Source organism: Sinocyclocheilus rhinocerous, unplaced genomic scaffold (assembly GCF_001515625.1).
Source record: "Sinocyclocheilus rhinocerous isolate Xijiao unplaced genomic scaffold, SAMN03320098_v1.1 scaffold142, whole genome shotgun sequence".
NCBI lineage: Eukaryota > Metazoa > Chordata > Actinopteri > Cypriniformes > Cyprinidae > Sinocyclocheilus > Sinocyclocheilus rhinocerous.
Genome location: NW_015644380.1, coordinates 625,824 through 646,953, shown reverse-complemented (window position 1 = coordinate 646,953; position 21,130 = coordinate 625,824). Strand labels below are relative to the sequence as shown.

The following is a 21,130-nucleotide window of genomic DNA, read 5'->3' as shown; positions in this document are numbered from 1 at the left end:
ATGTTATGAATGACACCTTTGTTTATTTTGCTGTGTAAAATTGAGGGAAAATAATTATTTTGAGGTTAATGCATATATCTTATGTATGTATGTACATGAATGGATGGCTGAATGCATAGATAAATTTCATTTTCACAGGTGCAGGGTTCAATCCTTTCATCTATATGTGCAACTTCCTGCTCTGAGCTCTCAAGTGGATGTAATTCATTCACTCTGTGCTTCACTGAATGGATTGGACACGTCTCTTGACAGCTATAAATATAACCATTCTTCTCTTACAATAAAATGCACAGTCCTCCGTTTCCGGATCATGTTTTCCCTCTGCACTGAGAAAAATGGTTGGGCAGCTTTTCCTTTTTTTTCCTGTTGCTTTCTCTTTCCCTTTTTCATTCACTTTTTCTTTTTCATTCACCTCTCTCTCTTGGTCACTGTCTTTTTATCAGTTACAAACACGAAAGCCCATTTTGCTATTTTTACGAGACAGCTCTTCATCTATGTAAGTGCACAGCTGGATTTTATTGCCTATTTCCCCTTTTTATTCACTCTGCTCCACATTGGAAACAGATCCACATGCAATGCAGCACCCGTACTGTGATGCACAAGTTACTTGAGGTCTGGGTAGCATCACTCTCTCTATGTCAGAACCGAGTCAGTTTGCTTGACCACATTTACCAGGGTTTAATCTAACAGATCAAACATATTAAAGCACTAAAAGGGAACCTCAAGACTGGTGTGATTTGAGGTCTATTTGTGTTAAAAGCCCACAACCACAAACATCAAAATGTTCATTATCGCAAAGCAAGTTCAATTAGAGAGTGTTAATTGCTAATTAAGGTTTTCAATTGATATTTGAATGCCTAATTGGTCTGATCGAGCACAAACAAACAAAAAGATGAGCTTGACAACAGGTGTGTAAATTTTCTCATTAAACCCCTCACCACCGTTTTTTTTTTTTTTTTTTCTAATTTTACTATGCTTGGAAATACATTAGAGAAGCCTATCTTTTATATTCACAATAAGTCTAGCTAGAAATGCTGAAGGAAAAACAGACCAGTGGTTCTCAACTGGTGGGTCGTGACCCAAAAACAGTGTGCAGGTCTGTTCTAAAAGAGAGCAGGGACAAACTATGCTAAATAAAAATAACAAAATGCAAATAACCATACAATAGTTATGAATGCAAAATGAATAGGCTTTTCAAAGGAGAGGAGAAAACACTTCTCATATGCAAATAAGGTTGCACAACATTACACTTTTAAATATAAGTAGTGGGTTTCAATTTACTCAAATATCTAACGATACAAATGTTACAAAAACAATTCAAAGCGGTTTAAATGTTGACATATATTACTAAGATGATGCGATTTTTTTTAGATAGTTTATACTTTTTATTTATAATGCACACAAATGGACCAAGGTGATCATATTTAGACAGGTTGTGAAACCTGTATTGTTTTTAGAGTCAGACAATTGAGTATACCTATCAAAAAAATCTAGTACAAACGTATTTGGTGGTTGTCAGTGGCAGCTGTCACAGTTGCTTGGCGATAAGAGCAATCCTCTGTAGACGAGACCGTCCCATAATGCTCAGTTCGACCTTTGCGGTCTTAAAGGATGCATCCCCTGAATTGGGACGCAGCTTGTGTGTTGCTGTATCTGCTAAATATTTCTGAGGAACTGCATTGCTTGGCAGAAAATTATTATTATTTGTATCATAAATTATTACATTATTAACCATAGCTGTGTGTTTGTTTTGAAACCTTACCCGGTATATGTAGTTACCATTTTATAAAAGCAAAAAGCCCAATGAAGCCACTATTTACAGTGATTTTAAACAGCTAAACCATGGATTTTTGAGGCTTATTGCTTTATTGTATAATTTTAAGGACAGTTTATTTTTGTACAATAAAAATACTGATAAACAACTCAAGTCACCACTTGATGTCCAAAATTAAATCTGGGTCTTTATGCAAAACCAGTTGAGAACAAACAAAAATAGGATTTCTGTTTTTCTAAATCACACACACAAAGGTAACACACGTACCTCAGCATGACAACCTTTCTCCACTGATTTGACGATGAGTACTCTGTTTCGATCTTCTAGTGTGAAGCCATAACCTCCTTCACTTGGCTTTATCTGAAATCAGAGTACACATTTCACAGTTATCATGACTTGGTAGCTTTGGTTTTGTCATGCAGTTACATTTTATTACAATTCATGTCTTGGAGCTGCTCCTAGAACGTGAACTTAAATCTCTCATGAGCCCAAACTGTCAAACCAGTTGACTTCATGTTTAAGTATAATGAGAGGCTGCTTTAGAAACAGTCAAGCATAATTGCTGGTGAAGACTCTAGAGTCAGAGCTGGCCTGAGTTCAGACCCCCCGTATGTGCCAAAGCAGAAAAGCCCCATGCGAGTGGATGAAAACCACATTGGCTCAAGCCAACGTGCGCTATTGTAAGTGCCATCAGCTGTAGGCGATTACAGACGACATCTCTCACCAGCAGCGACTTGGCGATGACATTCTCCACTATTTTAAGATCATGCTTTATGGGCTTGTGTTTGGTGTTGGAACCCTCCATCTCCTCGTCGGCAAAGAAGCGAAACAGAAGAGGCTCGTCCTTAAATTCACTTTTTTCCAAAACTGCAAAAAGACAAAAACAAGATGTTTTAGGACAAATTATACCTGATGCTCATTCAGCAGTGCTAAATTTCAGCAAGCCAAAAATCAGATATTTGAAATTTACATGTACTGTGGTGTCACATGCTAAACTCTGTCTAAATAAAATAAAATTAAACTAAATTAAATTAAATAACATTCTGATTCTATTTGACTACTACTTAATTTCATTTCACTTAAATTATTCATTTCATTAATTTCATTTCACGTCAATTATTAAAGGTATTCTATAACTTACACAACAAGAAGCAACATTATAGCAACTACTCTGTTGTTATGTTTTGGCGGCTGCTTGTCATGCAGCAGATGAGAATCAAATTGATGTGTAAATTGAATTTGTGAACTACACAGAAGAGGGTAACACATAATGTACTGGAATGACAAGAGCCGTACAGAGAGTTTCAGAGGGGAAGCCTTTTCTATGGAAAGTGGGTCCCGTGAAAAGAAACAAGCATGGATTTGAATCTGTCACCCTGGCAACAAGGGCTCTAAACAATCCCTTCACTTTTGTAGTAAAAATACCCCCAATGAGAAAAAGAGGTCCAGTGTTTTCTAGACTTCTGTAGGGAAGATTAGATAAAGCTGAATTAGCTTTAATGGTCACATAACCAAGTAAACCATCTTAAATGGATGAAGGCAATGGTCGCATACAAGGCCAAAAAATGAAAGCATAGCCAGTCAAGTTATTACGTTCTATAAATTTGTTGGTAGTTTGCCGCGTATGAAACTCAATTGCAGGCTGTTGGGAGCAGCCCATGTTAGACTATAAATGAGTCACACAAGCATGATGTGGACTTTGGCATCGAGTGCCCTGAAAATGAGACCCGAATCCTGCAAACAAACGGTTGCCATGACAACTAGCGTGGGTCTCGTGAAAAGAAACAAGCATGGATTTGAATCTGTCACCCTGGCAACAAGGGCTCTAAACAATCCCTTCACTTTTGTAGTAAAAATACCCCCAATGAGAAAAAGAGGTCCAGTGTTTTCTAGACTTCTGTAGGGAAGATTAGATAAAGCTGAATTAGCTTTAATGGTCACATAACCAAGTAAACCATCTTAAATGGATGAAGGCAATGGTCGCATACAAGGCCAAAAAATGAAAGCATAGCCAGTCAAGTTATTACGTTCTATAAATTTGTTGGTAGTTTGCCGCGTATGAAACTCAATTGCAGGCTGTTGGGAGCAGCCCATGTTAGACTATAAATGAGTCACACAAGCATGATGTGGACTTTGGCATCGAGTGCCCTGAAAATGAGACCCGAATCCTGCAAACAAACGGTTGCCATGACAACTAGCCAGTCAAACTTGGATTGTGGAGAAGGTCAAGGCTGTTGTCGAGAGACAGAATGTGCAGAATCCAGTTAGAGGAAAAGTTTTGCAATGTGCAATTTACCTCATACGCTACAAACAATAAATGCTTTCAATTAAAAATGTTCTAAAAACATCGAACATATCAAATGTTCTAAATAGATTTACTCAAGAAGAAACCGTTAACATATTATCTAATAATTAGATCAATCGTTTAAGTAAACAAATCATTCTCATTCATATTTTTCATATTTATCATTTACTGAGTTTCTCACTTCATGTGATTGCTTTTTCAGTTGTGAACAATTGTTATTTTTAATGAATGATTGAGTTATTGATTCAGTGTCATACTCAAAACTCACAAAAAGACACTTGTCACTACCTAAACCCATTGAACAAATCCAAAAAAAAATGAATCAGTGAACAAATCAATGAACGGAACAAATCAGTAAAAATATTGGAACAAATGACTCACTCAAAACACACACACATAAATACTTCTCAATCTTTAAAGCCACAGAACTAATCAGTGACCAAATCATTGAATGCATCTAAATCAGTAAATGAATCTAAACAAGTCTTTTGGGTGAACAGACTGAAAAAAAGTCACTCAGATGAATCAAAAATCACTCCTAATAAAATGAATGAAGTTTATTTCCCTTTTCCCATTAGCAAATTGTATTTTTGACATTGTTTCTGTTGTTTTAAAGTTTAAACCTCACTAGAGTTTCTGTGATTTATACTTAAAACATCCTGGTTGACACTTTTGGGATGAGTTAAGATAAGACGCGCACACAAAAAGACAACTTTGACATACAATGTCAAAGAGACAAAAAGAAAAGGTATTATCAGACAGACACACAGAAACAAAGAGAGGAAATAAAAAAGAAACAATGACATAAACGACTATCATACCATGATGCATGAATCCATTGTCACACAGCTCCACCCCCAAGATCAGAGCCTCTTCTCTGCTTCGGCAGTCACCCTTCATAAGAGAAAGAGACAAGTGCCAATCTCTTTGTCTGCTTACAAGTGGCCAAAATGTCACACACCCTCCTTTGAGCTACAGAAAACCACATTTAATTCACACAAACACTACTGCAGTCCGGTCGCCACAGTGTGACAACTCTGAAGGGTCACTTGACTGCCTGGCAATAATTTCATAGTCGAACACAACACATCATCTTATTGAACACTCATTGAATATGAAAGTTGCCCCTAAATATCTGAATCACACTTCAAATTGAATCAAAATGTGCATTCTCATGATGACTAGTCTGCTGGCTAGACGATGGTTTATTGTTACAGTTCTCTTCTGCCTCAGCATATTTGAGATTATCCGGCCTGTTTAGGAAACAGCTACCACTTTTGCTCCATTCTTTCCTCTTGTCTCATTTCCTATGGATGTCAATGTGTTTACAATCGGTCTATAAAACAGTATCAATGTCCAGAACAATCAAACTCAAATCTTACCTGTGCTATGAGCCAGTCTATCAGCTTGTTGGCCATCACCACCGATTTATATGTTCGTAGATGATAATCCTTATCCCTGTATGGAAAACAAGTACAATTTGACTTGAACAGTTAAAAAAATGTCTCCTCTTTACACACATTTCAAGCTAAACTTTAACCCTTGCCCTTACTTGCCTGTTCTGGGCTTTTATGTCACAACAACTTTTTCCTCTCAATTTTTCGAGGCCCAAACAAGTTCTTTACCTTGAATTTCTTTTAGGGTTGCAAAGGGGTCATAATGTTTGACCGAATAAGGACCTTCTGCACATATTTTGCTCTTGCTGACCATGCTAAGTGGCACAAAGTTGATCTGGGAGAACTAAATTGGTGATTTAGTTCTACTAAGTTGATATGTTGAGATGAGAGAAGATGTCAAGTAATCACAATGGTGAACTAATTGACTAGTCAGTTGTTGAAGATTTTTTTCTTACATTTTTTTCCAGTTTTGATCTTTTTAGCAGACGACCCCTTTTTTTGTGATGTGATGTGATTTTTAATAAATCGTTGAGTTAATGTCTCATTTAAAAAAAGACACTTGTCACCATATAAAGCCAATGTATAAATCAGTGAACGAATCTGAATGAATCAGAACAAATCTCTTTTTTTCATCCGTTAATAGCTTATTTTTAATGAATCGAGTTAATGATTCAATGTTTCACTCAAAAACACCTGCCATTGAACAAATCAGTAAAGAAATCAATGAACAAATCACCAAAAGACACTTGTCACCACCTAAAGCCACTGAATGAATCAGTGAATAAATCCATGAACAAAGCAGTAAATGAATCTGAATCTTTTTTTCAGTTGTGGACTACTTGTTTTAAATGAATCATTGAGTTAATGATTCAATGCCTAACTAAAATCACACAAAGACAACAAAAAAGACAACTTGCTACCATCTAAAGCCATTAAATCAAACAGTGAATGAAATGATGAACAAATCAGTGCATGAATCTGAACAACTTTTTTTGTTCAACATAACATCCTGGTTGTCAATTTTGGGATGTATATGACAGAATACACACAAGATATGACAGAATGGGAAAAAAAATACAACTTTATACATGGTTGGATTAGCATGCTGCCAGTGTGCAAATTACAGGTTTACACGATTAAACCATTCTGGAAAAGTGAATTCAGTACCGGTCGAACACGCCACTTTAGTCATAAACATTCAGATGGGTATCTCTGGCTACTGAGTTGCATCTCATGCTGTTTCTTAAGTGTCTTGCTACTGGCGTTGCTTATTTAAGCTCCAGTAGAGGTCAGCAGGTGACTCTCAGCTCAGTTTGGTCCAGCTCCAGGGCCTGGAATGGGTCAAATGGATGCTTTGTGGCCATTTCCAGACCACAGAAAATGAAATGGAGCAAAGATTTTCCCATGAAGCCAAGGGTCTCTTGGGGGACACACGCTGCGCTAGGTCAGAGAGCTAAGCTAGGGCCCACACCCTACACGCTCACACACACTCAACTCCAAACTTAGCTGTTTGAATTCAGAGAATTCGAAAACATCCCCATTCCATTTTTTCACAACCAAACACCTCCAGATGACAGGAAATGTGCCTTTTCTCTCAAAGAAATCCTCTCTCACATGCACCTCAAGTGTGTATGATGGTTTCTGTTCGATTATATAAGGATTTGTTTTAATCACAGACCACAAGTGTGAGTCTGGACAGGCCTTGCCATGATTTGACCGCTACAGACATGGAGCCAGCCCTTTCCTCTGTAGCTGTACTCAGAACTGTCAGCGTGACAAATGAGGGTAAACAGCGTTACCACAGGCAGTCATATGCCTGGCACAAGAGTACTGCAATCTGTAGGACAAGTGTGTGCAAAGTCAACCAAACCTTTCAAATCCTCCTCAGTCTCCTGATTTTGGGCATTTGGTCATTTTTAAAGATATGACATTGACTTTCTTTTTGTTCTACTTCTCACTGTTATACAGTATGTCAGGAATGTTACTCATCCTGGATTTTGGGGCGCAGAAGAGCGCCACAGTGTGACAACTCTGAAGGGTCACTTGACTGCCTGGCAATAATTTCATAGTCGAACACAACACATCATCTTATTGAACACTCATTGAATATGAAAGTTGCCCCTAAATATCTGAATCACACTTCAAATTGAATCAAAATGTGCATTCTCATGATGACTAGTCTGCTGGCTAGACGATGGTTTATTGTTACAGTTCTCTTCTGCCTCAGCATATTTGAGATTATCCGGCCTGTTTAGGAAACAGCTACCACTTTTGCTCCATTCTTTCCTCTTGTCTCATTTCCTATGGATGTCAATGTGTTTACAATCGGTCTATAAAACAGTATCAATGTCCAGAACAATCAAACTCAAATCTTACCTGTGCTATGAGCCAGTCTATCAGCTTGTTGGCCATCACCACCGATTTATATGTTCGTAGATGATAATCCTTATCCCTGTATGGAAAACAAGTACAATTTGACTTGAACAGTTAAAAAAATGTCTCCTCTTTACACACATTTCAAGCTAAACTTTAACCCTTGCCCTTACTTGCCTGTTCTGGGCTTTTATGTCACAACAACTTTTTCCTCTCAATTTTTCGAGGCCCAAACAAGTTCTTTACCTTGAATTTCTTTTAGGGTTGCAAAGGGGTCATAATGTTTGACCGAATAAGGACCTTCTGCACATATTTTGCTCTTGCTGACCATGCTAAGTGGCACAAAGTTGATCTGGGAGAACTAAATTGGTGATTTAGTTCTACTAAGTTGATATGTTGAGATGAGAGAAGATGTCAAGTAATCACAATGGTGAACTAATTGACTAGTCAGTTGTTGAAGATTTTTTTCTTACATTTTTTTCCAGTTTTGATCTTTTTAGCAGACGACCCCTTTTTTTGTGATGTGATGTGATTTTTAATAAATCGTTGAGTTAATGTCTCATTTAAAAAAAGACACTTGTCACCATATAAAGCCAATGTATAAATCAGTGAACGAATCTGAATGAATCAGAACAAATCTCTTTTTTTCATCCGTTAATAGCTTATTTTTAATGAATCGAGTTAATGATTCAATGTTTCACTCAAAAACACCTGCCATTGAACAAATCAGTAAAGACATCAATGAACAAATCACCAAAAGACACTTGTCACCACCTAAAGCCACTGAATGAATCAGTGAATAAATCCATGAACAAAGCAGTAAATGAATCTGAATCTTTTTTTCAGTTGTGGACTACTTGTTTTAAATGAATCATTGAGTTAATGATTCAATGCCTAACTAAAATCACACAAAGACAACAAAAAAGACAACTTGCTACCATCTAAAGCCATTAAATCAAACAGTGAATGAAATGATGAACAAATCAGTGCATGAATCTGAACAACTTTTTTTGTTCAACATAACATCCTGGTTGTCAATTTTGGGATGTATATGACAGAATACACACAAGATATGACAGAATGGGAAAAAAAATACAACTTTATACATGGTTGGATTAGCATGCTGCCAGTGTGCAAATTACAGGTTTACACGATTAAACCATTCTGGAAAAGTGAATTCAGTACCGGTCGAACACGCCACTTTAGTCATAAACATTCAGATGGGTATCTCTGGCTACTGAGTTGCATCTCATGCTGTTTCTTAAGTGTCTTGCTACTGGCGTTGCTTATTTAAGCTCCAGTAGAGGTCAGCAGGTGACTCTCAGCTCAGTTTGGTCCAGCTCCAGGGCCTGGAATGGGTCAAATGGATGCTTTGTGGCCATTTCCAGACCACAGAAAATGAAATGGAGCAAAGATTTTCCCATGAAGCCAAGGGTCTCTTGGGGGACACACGCTGCGCTAGGTCAGAGAGCTAAGCTAGGGCCCACACCCTACACGCTCACACACACTCAACTCCAAACTTAGCTGTTTGAATTCAGAGAATTCGAAAACATCCCCATTCCATTTTTTCACAACCAAACACCTCCAGATGACAGGAAATGTGCCTTTTCTCTCAAAGAAATCCTCTCTCACATGCACCTCAAGTGTGTATGATGGTTTCTGTTCGATTATATAAGGATTTGTTTTAATCACAGACCACAAGTGTGAGTCTGGACAGGCCTTGCCATGATTTGACCGCTACAGACATGGAGCCAGCCCTTTCCTCTGTAGCTGTACTCAGAACTGTCAGCGTGACAAATGAGGGTAAACAGCGTTACCACAGGCAGTCATATGCCTGGCACAAGAGCACTGCAATCTGTAGGACAAGTGTGTGCAAAGCCAACCAAACCTTTCAAATCCTTTGCAGTCTCCAGATTTTGAGCATTTGGTCATTTTTAAACACTCTTAGATATGTACTTTCTTTTTGTTCTACTTCTCACTGTTATACAGTATGGCTGGAATGTTACTCATCCTGGATTTTGGGGCGCAGAAGAGCTGGTTTTTTTTAAATATGGGTAAGGCGGGGGTGTGAAGCCCCTCCAGAGCCCCTCCAACCAGCAGGAAATACCTGAATAGAAAAATAGAGCTGAATTCTCCAATTATAGCTTTGCACGGAGGAGATGCTCAGTACAGGGTACAGAAATATGGGAATGTATGCATTCTTAAGCCCTACTCGGACGCTAATTGTATCTCATGGGGATGTCAGTAAAAATTAATTTTTGACACACTATGATTTAAATGGCTTCCTGTCTCAAAATGCTGGATGTCTTTTTAAAAATGTGGACATAATTAGAAATAAGTTAACTCTTATTTACATAAGGTAAACATTTGGGTAACACTTTTAGAATACTGTTCTGTCGTTAATTAATAACTACACAGGAACAAATAACTAATGCACTAATAACATTCTAGTAACTATCAGCTAACAAATGGCATCTCGGTGATAAAACTCATGCATTCAGATGGCGATTTGTTCACTGAGGAGTGAGTTCCTACGAAGCTGGGAAAATGGTGCTCATGTGGTCAGTCACATGATTGTCAGCTGTAAACAAAATGTCTGTTACTGCTTGGAAAATTAATGAGTCATACTTAAATTTAATTATAAAAAAATAACATCCATTTTACAATTTTATTATTTTAATATCCTATATAATAATACGAAACTGACACACTATGATTTAAATGGCTTCCTGTCTCAAAATGCTGGATGTCTTTTTAAAAATGTGGACATAATTAGAAATAAGTTAACTCTTATTTACATAAGGTAAACATTTGGGTAACACTTTTAGAATACTGTTCTGTCGTTAATTAATAACTACACAGGAACAAATAACTAATGCACTAATAACATTCTAGTAACTATCAGCTAACAAAAAACTCTGATTAATGATTTAGTAAGTAATAGTGCTCAGTTGAAAGTGGTAGTTCACTATTAGCTAATCAGTAACTACTTTTTTTTCATATATCCCGGAGAACTACTAAGAGCTACTATACAGGTTCATAATTAATGTGAATTATGCATAATGTATAATAAATTCTAATGTGAAGATCATGGTAACCCACTAGTAATGACTCAAGTATTACCAAATCCTTCTAAAGGAACTACTAATTATTCTCAGTATTCAGCATTCTAAAGTGAAAAGCATGATAACTCCCTAATATTGACTGACGTTGTAAGCTTTTGAGATATATGTAAGGTCTTTCATAGTAATGACTCAAGTGTCACTACATCCTTCTAAAGGAATTGCTAATTATTTGGATCAGTATTCTAAAGTGAAGATCTCGGTAACCCACTTGTAATGACTCAAGTGTTACCAAATCTAGCAAAAGGAATTGCTATCCAAAATCTTACAAAAACCTCAAAAGCTAACAATGATTTCAGTAATTACTAGAGACTTATCGTGTTTTTCACTTTAGAATACTGATCCAAATAATAAGTAAATCCTTCTGAAGAATTTGGTAATACTTGAGTCACTAGTGTGTTACCATGACCTTCACTTTAGAATTAATTATACATTATGCATTATTCATTTTAATTATGAACCTGTTTACAGTAGTTCTTAGTGGTTCTTGGGGAGGTATGGAAAAAATAGTAGTTCCTGATTAACTAATAGTGAACTACCACATTAGGTTAAGCACTATTTCTCGCTATTACTTACTTGTTAGTTACTAGTAGTTACTAGAGTGCTAATACTGTGTTACACATGTGTTCTTGTGTAGCTGTTCATTAATGACGGAACAGTATTCTAAAGTATTACCAACATTTGACCTGGCTACTTGTTTGACTAGTAAAATGATCAGTTGTGCAAGACCTAATTATATTAGTATTTCATTATTTTGTAAAAAGTACTGCACCCCATAATAATGGGCAATTTCAAAACCTGACATAATACAATAATTGTTAAAGTTTCCAGTAACAAAATATTTAAATGTGTGCAAATAAAACACATATTTAAATGTGTGCACATTACCACAAAGTGCAACAGTTGCCGTATGGGATTTACAAAACTAATTTTGAATTGATCCCTCTTTGAAAACTCAGAGATGTGGATTTGGATGGCAATTAAATTACCACACGACCTTGTTAGAAGTCTTCTAATTTCTAGTGAAATCAGTTTTATTTTATTTCTAGTTTTTATATTGAATTCTGTATATACTCTGTATATATTCTGTACTGTATACTTTGTACTCAGTTTTTTTGCTTTGACAAAAACTTAAATTTGTATGCAATTTACTTTCCAGAAAATAGCTTGCAACTCTTAAGAATGCATTTATGGGATGGCATATTTGTAGTACAGTCCAACAGGCCTTCAACAACGATTGTAGACTTTAGCAGAAAATTGGAAAATGAATCCATCTGATCATCCGAACAAGAAAATGTGCCATCAGAGTCCATTAGCTTTGTGTTTACATGCGGAATTTAATGTCCTGTGGTCTGTCAGCTGCCAAAATCTAGGAATGCACCTGTTTCACATTTAGGGCTTCCACTCTGATTACTCACATAGGAGCATGACACAACATTGTGTTCAACTCCATGAACTAAAAATAAGACAATGTCTACAAGATTATCTTGTTATGTGCCTAAACATACATAAAAAGTATAAATAACTGAACTAATTATGGATAAAAAGATTTTTTTATCACTTATCAGTTTTTTTTCCTATAGGTGCTATCTTTAGAGTGGAAGGAGAAGCGACAGGGGTGCGAACGCACCTGGCAGAGCTGGTGTGACTAGAGACAGCTGTAATGAGGTGGAACTAAGCTACTGGCCCCTTACCTGATCACTGGTGTGAATAAACTATGGAGTCGGCAGAACAGCCTCACACCCTGAGGGGAAGAAGGACATTTGTTCTTGTGTGCCAAACTTTTCCAAAGGGCAGAAAGAGGTAGAGAGAAACTGGCCATTTAGCAGAGCATGGCTGCTTGAGTTACCTTGGAGATAACATCCTGCATGTCGCTGCGAGGGTGGTATGTGCCGTCATCATAGCGGAACCTATAGAGCACCGGCTCTGGCTTAAACTGGTGCTTATCTGTAACTGAAATGAGTTCAAGAGTGTGGAGATTAAATTAAGAGTAGAACAAAATGCATCCAAATAATACGTTTCCATATACATGTATGTTTACACTATTGTTCAAAAGTTTGGGGTCAGTACATTTTTATTTTTCAATAGAAATCAATACTTTTATTAAGCAAGGATTCATTCAATTGATCAAAAGTGACAGTATTTACAGCGTTACAAAAGATTTAGATTTCAAATAAATGCTGTTCTTTTGAACTTCCTATTAATCACATAATCCTGATAGATAAAAACGTATCATGGTTTCCACAAAAATATTGTTTTCAACATAAGAAATGTTTCTTGAGCAGGAAATCAGCATATTAAAATTATTTCTGAAGGATCATGTGACACTGTAGACTGGAGTAATGATGCTGACAGAAATAAATTACATTTTTAAATATATTACCAAAAAAAAATACAAATAATAATCTTTCCAAAAATTCTAAACTGGAAAACCCCCAAACGGGAGAATATATAAATAAATGAAAATATTACCAACTATAATAGCAATATTACTAATTAAGTTCATTTACAAGCAGTCCCACAAAATAATTACATAGATTACATTTTTTAAAAGTTTTGTGAACAATTTTTTAAAAATAATTGTTAACCTTTATTTGTACACAATGTATGTAATTTATTTCAATTTATTAAAATAGTAGTTGTAATTTATTCCACAAAATTGTCCAATAACGGGAGCAATGAAGATTACAGAAGTATCAGCTGGTCATGTGATCTCAGAACATATTTGCAAAAGGTAAAATAATTTTTTTGTACACTTTTTGCATTGCTCATTAGCACTTATATTTCAAATACATACAACATTAACAATGTAATGTAAAGATTTAAAACGTATGGCTTATATTCTATTTGGATTAATTTTACATGTGCATGGAGACAGAAATTCTATACAATGAGGCTGATTGAATATCTTTGTTGGTATTAAAAAGTTTTACAACAATGGCACTAACAGCTACAAAAACTCTTAAGGACCTTCAGAATCTCTCAGTGGAATTTAGAAGCTTTCAGCTCCATGTAAGCACAAATGCAACACTCAGCAAAGGCTTAAATATCGTTCTCACCAAAGCTGTAAATGCGAGCAAGTGGATAGAGAGCCGTAATGCTCAAATTTATTTCTCCCTGTTAGGAAGCGGTGAAGTGAAAAGTGATTTAGCATGAAGTCCTGGCTCAAAGCCAGTCAGTCTCCTTTAAGGAAAAAAAGGTCTATATGGTGAGCATGCATTAAGCAGAACTGGAACCCACGGACCAAACAAATGACAAAAGAAATAGCAGAAGACCAGCCATTTCCCTCGGTATTAAACAAACAGCAGGGTGTGAAGGGGTGAATATTTGTAACACTTTATATAAACATAGAGAAAGTTATAAAAAGCCATCTGCTCTTGGACGCTCCCAGAATTCCTCAGGGCTTGAGAACAATGATGTCAGGGCTCTTGAAATATTAAGAGGGCTATTTGTCCAATCAGCCATCTGCATTAAACAGATAGTTCACCCTAAAATGAAAATTATGTCATCATTTACTTCCCCTCATGTCATTCCAAACCTGTATGACTTTTTTTCTTCTTCTGTGGAACACAAAAGAATATATTTTGAAGATTGTTGGTAACCAAACACTTTTGACTTCCTTATTGACAAAAATACAATAGGGCCCCAATATGACCCAAAACTGTTTGGTTACCAACATTCTTCTTTTTTGTTGCACAGAAGAAATGTATACAGGTTTGAAATGACATGAGGGGGAGTAAATGATGACAGAATTTTATTTTGGGGTGGACTATACCTTTAATATATTAATAAAGCACAAACAGTGATGATGAAAACTCAACTTATTATTTTGAGCTAAGCAGGCATGAAATAAACTTGATAATCAGGCCCACTGGTTTTGACTGATGACCAATGGTCTTTAGTTCAATATGGTGTATTGCCTTTTTTCCTATTTATAAGATTAGCATATGTGTTAAACATTTTTTTCTGGCTCTCAACTATCCCCTAATTGTTACAGAATTATAATAACTAAGGCAAAAGAAATTAAATTTCAGTCATCATTACTCACTCTCGTGTCATTTCAAACCTGGATGACTTTTTTTCTTCTGCAGAACACAAAAGAAGATATTCTGAAGAATGAGGTTTTGAAGTTTTGTCCATACAAACTAAGTCAGTGGGTTGCAAAACAACATTGGACTCAATTAACTTTCATTGCATGGACAAATAAACACTGAGCCATATTTCAAAATATAATTTGTTTTCCACAGAAGAAAGAAAGTGATACGGGTTTGGAATGACATGAGGGTGAGTAAACATCAACAGAATTTTTTTTCTCTTTAATTCTTATTTAATTCAGTCAACTGTTTGTTGTCAGCAGGAATTTCCAAATGTTTTTGTCAGACGAATACCTTTGACCTATAAGATTTACTTGAAGTACCTCCTTAGGTTTTAAGTTAATATTTCAATGATTTAACAAACCATTTGCATATTCAATTTTTTTCAGTTAATGCCGGTTGATGGTCACGTGATACAAAGGTTTTCTTTTTTAGTAAATGTTTTATTTTGATTATCTTTTATTTTTAAAGGATTTATTTCAAAGGATTTATTTCAACATTTTGATAATTTAATTAATCATTAGTGTTTCATCAAATCTCAAACCCCCCCTGCCGTTCTCCCACAAACCCCAGTTACACAACATAGTTACTGTAAAAATTTGAACCAATACTGACATGCAGAAAGTCAGAATATGTTAGTAAAAGATAAAAATGATGGCATAGAGTGGAAATGGAACTAACCGTGGTGGATGATGCCGTTTTCCAGAAGAGCCTGGCCCAAATGAACCCCTTCCTCAGGGTTATTGGTCTCTCCGATCTCCATCAGCCACGACACAAACTCACTAAGAAAAGAGAGACAGAGGACATATAAATAATGTGAGGACAATCAAAGAGGGACCGATAAATTATATGAATGACTGTCAACAAAATCCATTAAAACTGAGTGCTCACACCACAGAGACGAGCTAATACGATTAATAGTCTTCTTGTGCAGTGAGGTGGAGTTTAAGTCTGGTCACATTTCCTTTCTTTCTTTCTTTCTTTCTTTCTACACATCTATTTACTATCCATCTATCAATCTATCTATCCATCCATCTATCTATCTATGAATCCATCCATTGATCCCCTTAACAATGAAGAGATTAGAATAAGAAAAAAAATGTACTCCTTTTCTATTTCTCTCCTACTCTTTTTCAATCTTTGTCTGGTTTCTTAAGTCTTTTTCTCCCGATAAAGCTAAACTGACTGCCCTGTATAATTTAGTAATTTTGCTGGGTAAAGCCACTGTCTCAGTGGAGGATATCTGATTCTACTCCCAGCACTCCCTCTCCTTCCCATCCACCTCTCCGCAAAACCAAAACGGACATGCCAAGCTCCACCAGTGTAATCCTGCGGCTCTTCCCAGAGTCTATGGAACCCGATTGTGATACAGCATGAAAAACATCTCAGACTCCAGCAGACCTCTGAGGTTTTAGAAGACAGAATTTCTCTAAAAAGAGACCAACCTTAGGTCTGTATTCCAAAGCATTCGTGAATTACAACCAGTAAAAAGTGTACAAAGTTTGGATAGTGCACTTTCGCTGACTGAATGAATGATGGATATGAAGAGATAGAAAAAGAAAGAGAAAATGACAGTGAACAAAATGAATAAAGAAAGATGAACACAGAACAAGACAGAATGTATAAATGTAGAGCATAACATCAGCACAGTCTCTGTGACAGAATTAGATACAATGATTGAAAGAGAAAGAGTGAAAATACAGGAAATAATGCAGGGTTTGTCATTCCGCTGTCACTTTGGTAATTGCTTTCAAATTTTTACCTCCATTTCTGCAAAATTGAACTGTACATCACACCACGGTATTACTGAAATTAATTCCACCAGATCACAAAGACAGCAGGATTTTAATCAAGAAACACAGATGTTCCAGTAGCTCAGGTGGCACATGTAACTATTATTATATTTGGGCTGATAAACAGAATTTCAGTTTGCTGGTCTATACTATTTTCCAGCTCAGTGATTCTGTTTAAAAAAAAACATGTTTTGACATGTTGGTGTTTTTTATCTTTCACTTGGATGTTATAAGTTGCACTTAGTAAATACAGCTGCATTTCAGACTGCAAAGCAATAAAATGTGCTTATTTTAAAGGGGGGTGATTCTTTTCTATACCCACTGTACGTATATATATATATATATATATATATATAGTTTTATGTGCTAAAAGTACATTTAAGCATCATAGTATTACAATATGTACTATAAGATAGTTAAATACTTGTTTTGAAATATGCTATAGAAAAAAAAAATTCTCATTTTAATAAAGGTGGTATTTCTCGGATTATGGTGAGATGAAAATTACTGGTTCTTACAAACACAGAAAATAATTTTACATGTGCAGATAGAAAATGACCATTATTGTTAATAATAAATGAGGAAGAGTCCATAATAAACATCACCTGATAAATATCCAATATTGACTAATACTGAAATCAATCAATCCATCAATCAATCAATCATGGACGCCTAGAACACATATACTAATAAATGTGAACGCACTGTAAATTGTTTTGGATAAAAGCATCTGCTAAATGCTGTTTGCTAGTCCTGAGTGAGAACAAAAAATACATAATTTCTTTGAGCAGCTTGATCTAAAAAATGGAGTTTAACTAAATATAGTGAATAATTTCCTTAAAGCAAGTGTTTCAATTAAGTCTGTTTGTTAATTAAGAGCTAACATTTGCTAAAAATTCAATACTCAGAGATTAACATGCAAATTTAGCACATTAAGCAAAGAGAGAGACACTTATTGCAAGGGGAGAACTATATGAAAGCAGAGCAGAGTGAAATGATGTTAAAATAATGAGGGCATAGAGATACATGAAGCAAACAGAGATGAGATTGGTCAAAAATATTACTGGCTGTGAATCACACGTTAAAATAGTAACACAAACCGGTGGCCAGATCACTACAGTGTTTCAGCACATTCACCCAGAAAGAGATATATTTTCACAGGTTCTGCTGTCATATGTTTCTTCAGTCCATCTGGCTTTCAGAGACGCACAAACCACCCACTCATGAACATTATCTGCTGTCTGTGATGTCTATCCTTAATGAATCCATTCCCGCTCCAGACCTCGCTGTCTGTGTGCTGTCTGGAAATGCTGGGGGAAAAAAAGTTGTGCCCCTAAACCCATTTACAATATAATCTGGTCACAACTATAAGCAGTTGTTCTTTGAGGAGGCTTTTTTATTATCATTTCCTTTGAACAGGCAAATCACAACCAAAAATGGCATTATAAAGAGTGGTTGAGTGTCACAGCATCCTGTCTTGTTTTAGTGAACGGTGAGGTTGTCGTATTGACATCTCAAAGGGTTTAAATTATGAATGCCAGCTGCAGAGACTTCTGGATTGCCAGTCGAGCTGAGTTAATCTGAGTTCAGCCTGAGGATTTCCCAACCACACTTAAAACAAAAGAGATCAGAGCAGGAAAAATCTAACACATCTTGCAACAATCTCCTTTATATTTTCTGGTCTGGGTACTGAAGTGTAATGCAGACACTTACATATTCAAAGCTAGGCGGCAATATTTCTATCAGATCAAACTTAAAACGATCATAGTTTCAATGATAGAAGTCAATATTCTAAACCCTAGGTTAACATAATCCTGGGTTATTTGGTTTCACGTTTCCCTAGTTCTTAATTCTTTGAGTAGTTAGTTTAAAAGGTTTCATGTGAGAACCCTGGGTTAACCTTCTTATTTGCATATTTTATGAGGTATTTATAATGTTGATTTGTTTTAATACCTGCTTGTCTAAATATGTAAATATTGCCAGATAAATCTGCTCTTGTTTAAATCTCACTTTTGCTGTAACTGTGTCCCTAAAATGCTGAATGTAAACGTACAGCATGAATATTTAATGAGGCAAACATTAAGGCAGTTTATGATTGGTTGGCTGATGCTAAACAACTTCATGTTACATTCTAGCACATCATCATTTCACACTGCAATTTGGGGTTAACAATGCAAAAGTGGTGCATGGTTTCATAACCGAGGCATTAAAAGGGGGACAGCAGCCTTAAAAACTACAAGTATGGAACACTGCCAAAAAAAAAAAAGGCGGATTTAACCTATCCATCTATAGGTATAAAAAGACATTAACCCCGGGGTTAAGTGAATTAAATTCAAAAGTTCCGAATCAGTAAGATTTTTTTTTTAGGGAAATAAATATTATTTAATTCAGCAAGGACGCATTCATTTGATCAAAAGTGACAGTAAAGACATTTATAATGTTACAAACGATTTATATTTCAAGTAAATTATTACTATTTAAATTTAATCGTATCAGCCAATGAAGTGCAGCAGTTAAATACATCTGACTGTTTGGAAGTGTGGCAGAGCTTTACTTCTCCATCTCATTCAACATGGACATTATATATTCTACAGTCCAGCTGTCAGACTTGTGTTCCTGTTTTGTTGTGTTTCTGTCCCCATGTGCTCCCCGTGACCCAGTTTCTCACTTGTTTGATTGTGTTCATTTGAATCAGGTGTGTCTTGTCAATTACCCTTGTTTCATCCTGTATTTAAAGTGTTGTTTGCCCTATGTTCCCTTGTCCAGTGTTAAACGTCTAGTGGTGCTACGTGTGTCTCCTGCCTGTGTTACCCCTGCTTGGATGTTTATTAACATTAACTGTTATCCTGAATCTCTTCCGTCTCCGCGCTCCTTTGCTCCTCACAGTAGACATCCTAACAGAACACTGGACCAAATATGATGGCGAATTGGGCTGAGGACCAGCTGTGCTGCCTGCGACAGGGTGGTTGCCCTCTGGAAATGTATGTGGAGGAATTTGTCGAGCTTTCCCATCAGGTGAGCTGGCCCAACGCCTCACTATGTGCCTGTTTTCAGACCCAGTTTCTCTCTTTTTTGATTGTGTTCATTTGAATCAGGTGTGTCTTACCCTTGTTTCGTCCTGTATTTAAAGGCCAAATCCCAATTCTACCCCTTAGCCCTTCCCCTTTCCAAAAGAGAATTGAGACACCCCTACCCCTTCACGTGAACGCACGAAATGGAGGGGTATGGGGAAACAGCGGCCGCTCCACTCACAAGCCCGCCAGCCGCTTCACTCTCAGGCCCGCCGGCCGCTCCACTCTCAAGCCTGCCGGCCACTTCACTCTCAAGCCCTCCGGCCGCTCCACTGTCAAGCCCTGTGATGCCAGCTACAATCTCCTTAACCTCAACCCAAAAGAGGAGCATGAGGAGGAAGTGACTGTTTTCAACCCGGATCCGCTCTCCAGAGTCTGCTCCAGTGTCGGCTCGAGCCCCTGAGTCCGCTCTAGTGTCGGCTCCAGCCCCTGAGTCCGCTCCAGTGTCGGCTCAGCCCCTGAGTCCACTCCAATGTTGGCTCCAGCCCCTGAGTCCGCTCCAGTGTTTCCGCTCATTTCATCAAGTTCAGTCCTGAATCCACTACAGTCCAAACAAATTCAGAGTCCGTTCCAAACCCAGAGAGGGCTCCTGTCCCCACGTCCAGCCCAGAGAGGGCTGCTGTTCCCGCGTCTGGCCCAGGGAGGGCCTCAGATCCCGCGTCTAGCCCAGAGAGGGCTCCTGTTCCCACGTCAAGCCCAGAGAAGGCTCCTGTCCCCCATGTCCAGCCCAGAGAGGGCTGTTGTTCCCACGTCTGGCCCAGGGAGGGCGCCCCCGACCACCCATATCCTCCTATGTTTCCCCGAGCCCGTAAGTGGGTTTCCAACAGCGCTGACCTGGGGGCTAAAGTTGCACTGAAATCCGCCTCCCTTCCTCCGTTTCCAGCTCCCAGAACCATTCCGGTCCTCAGCCCAGAAACAGCGGCCGCTCCACTCACAAGCCCGCCAGCCGCTTCACTCTCAGGCCCGCCGGCCGCTCCACTCTCAAGCCTGCCGGCCACTTCACTCTCAAGCCCTCCGGCCGCTCCACTGTCAAGCCCTGTGATGCCAGCTACAATCTCCTTAACCTCAAACCAAAAGAGGAGCATGAGGAGGAAGTGACTGTTTTCAACCCGGATCCGCTCTCCAGAGTCTGCTCCAGTGTCGGCTCGAGCCCCTGAGTCCGCTCTAGTGTCGGCTCCAGCCCCTGAGTCCGCTCCAGTGT

General features: G+C 37.5%; 1 protein-coding gene across 1 annotated transcript in view; it reads right to left on the bottom strand.

Annotated features, from left to right (window-relative positions):
- The window catches only part of LOC107758281 (phosphatidylinositol 3,4,5-trisphosphate-dependent Rac exchanger 2 protein-like), a 128,972-nt gene that overhangs the window by 55,587 nt on the left and 52,255 nt on the right, over nucleotides 1-21,130 (bottom strand). The window contains exons 11-17 of the mRNA XM_016575987.1: nucleotides 15,747-15,847; nucleotides 12,821-12,924; nucleotides 12,666-12,715; nucleotides 7,853-7,928; nucleotides 4,901-4,973; nucleotides 2,499-2,641; nucleotides 2,042-2,134 (exon numbers count right to left, since the gene is read on the bottom strand). Coding sequence (XP_016431473.1) covers nucleotides 2,042-2,134; nucleotides 2,499-2,641; nucleotides 4,901-4,973; nucleotides 7,853-7,928; nucleotides 12,666-12,715; nucleotides 12,821-12,924; nucleotides 15,747-15,847 — 640 coding nt within the window. The remainder of the gene's footprint in view (nucleotides 1-2,041; nucleotides 2,135-2,498; nucleotides 2,642-4,900; nucleotides 4,974-7,852; nucleotides 7,929-12,665; nucleotides 12,716-12,820; nucleotides 12,925-15,746; nucleotides 15,848-21,130) is intronic.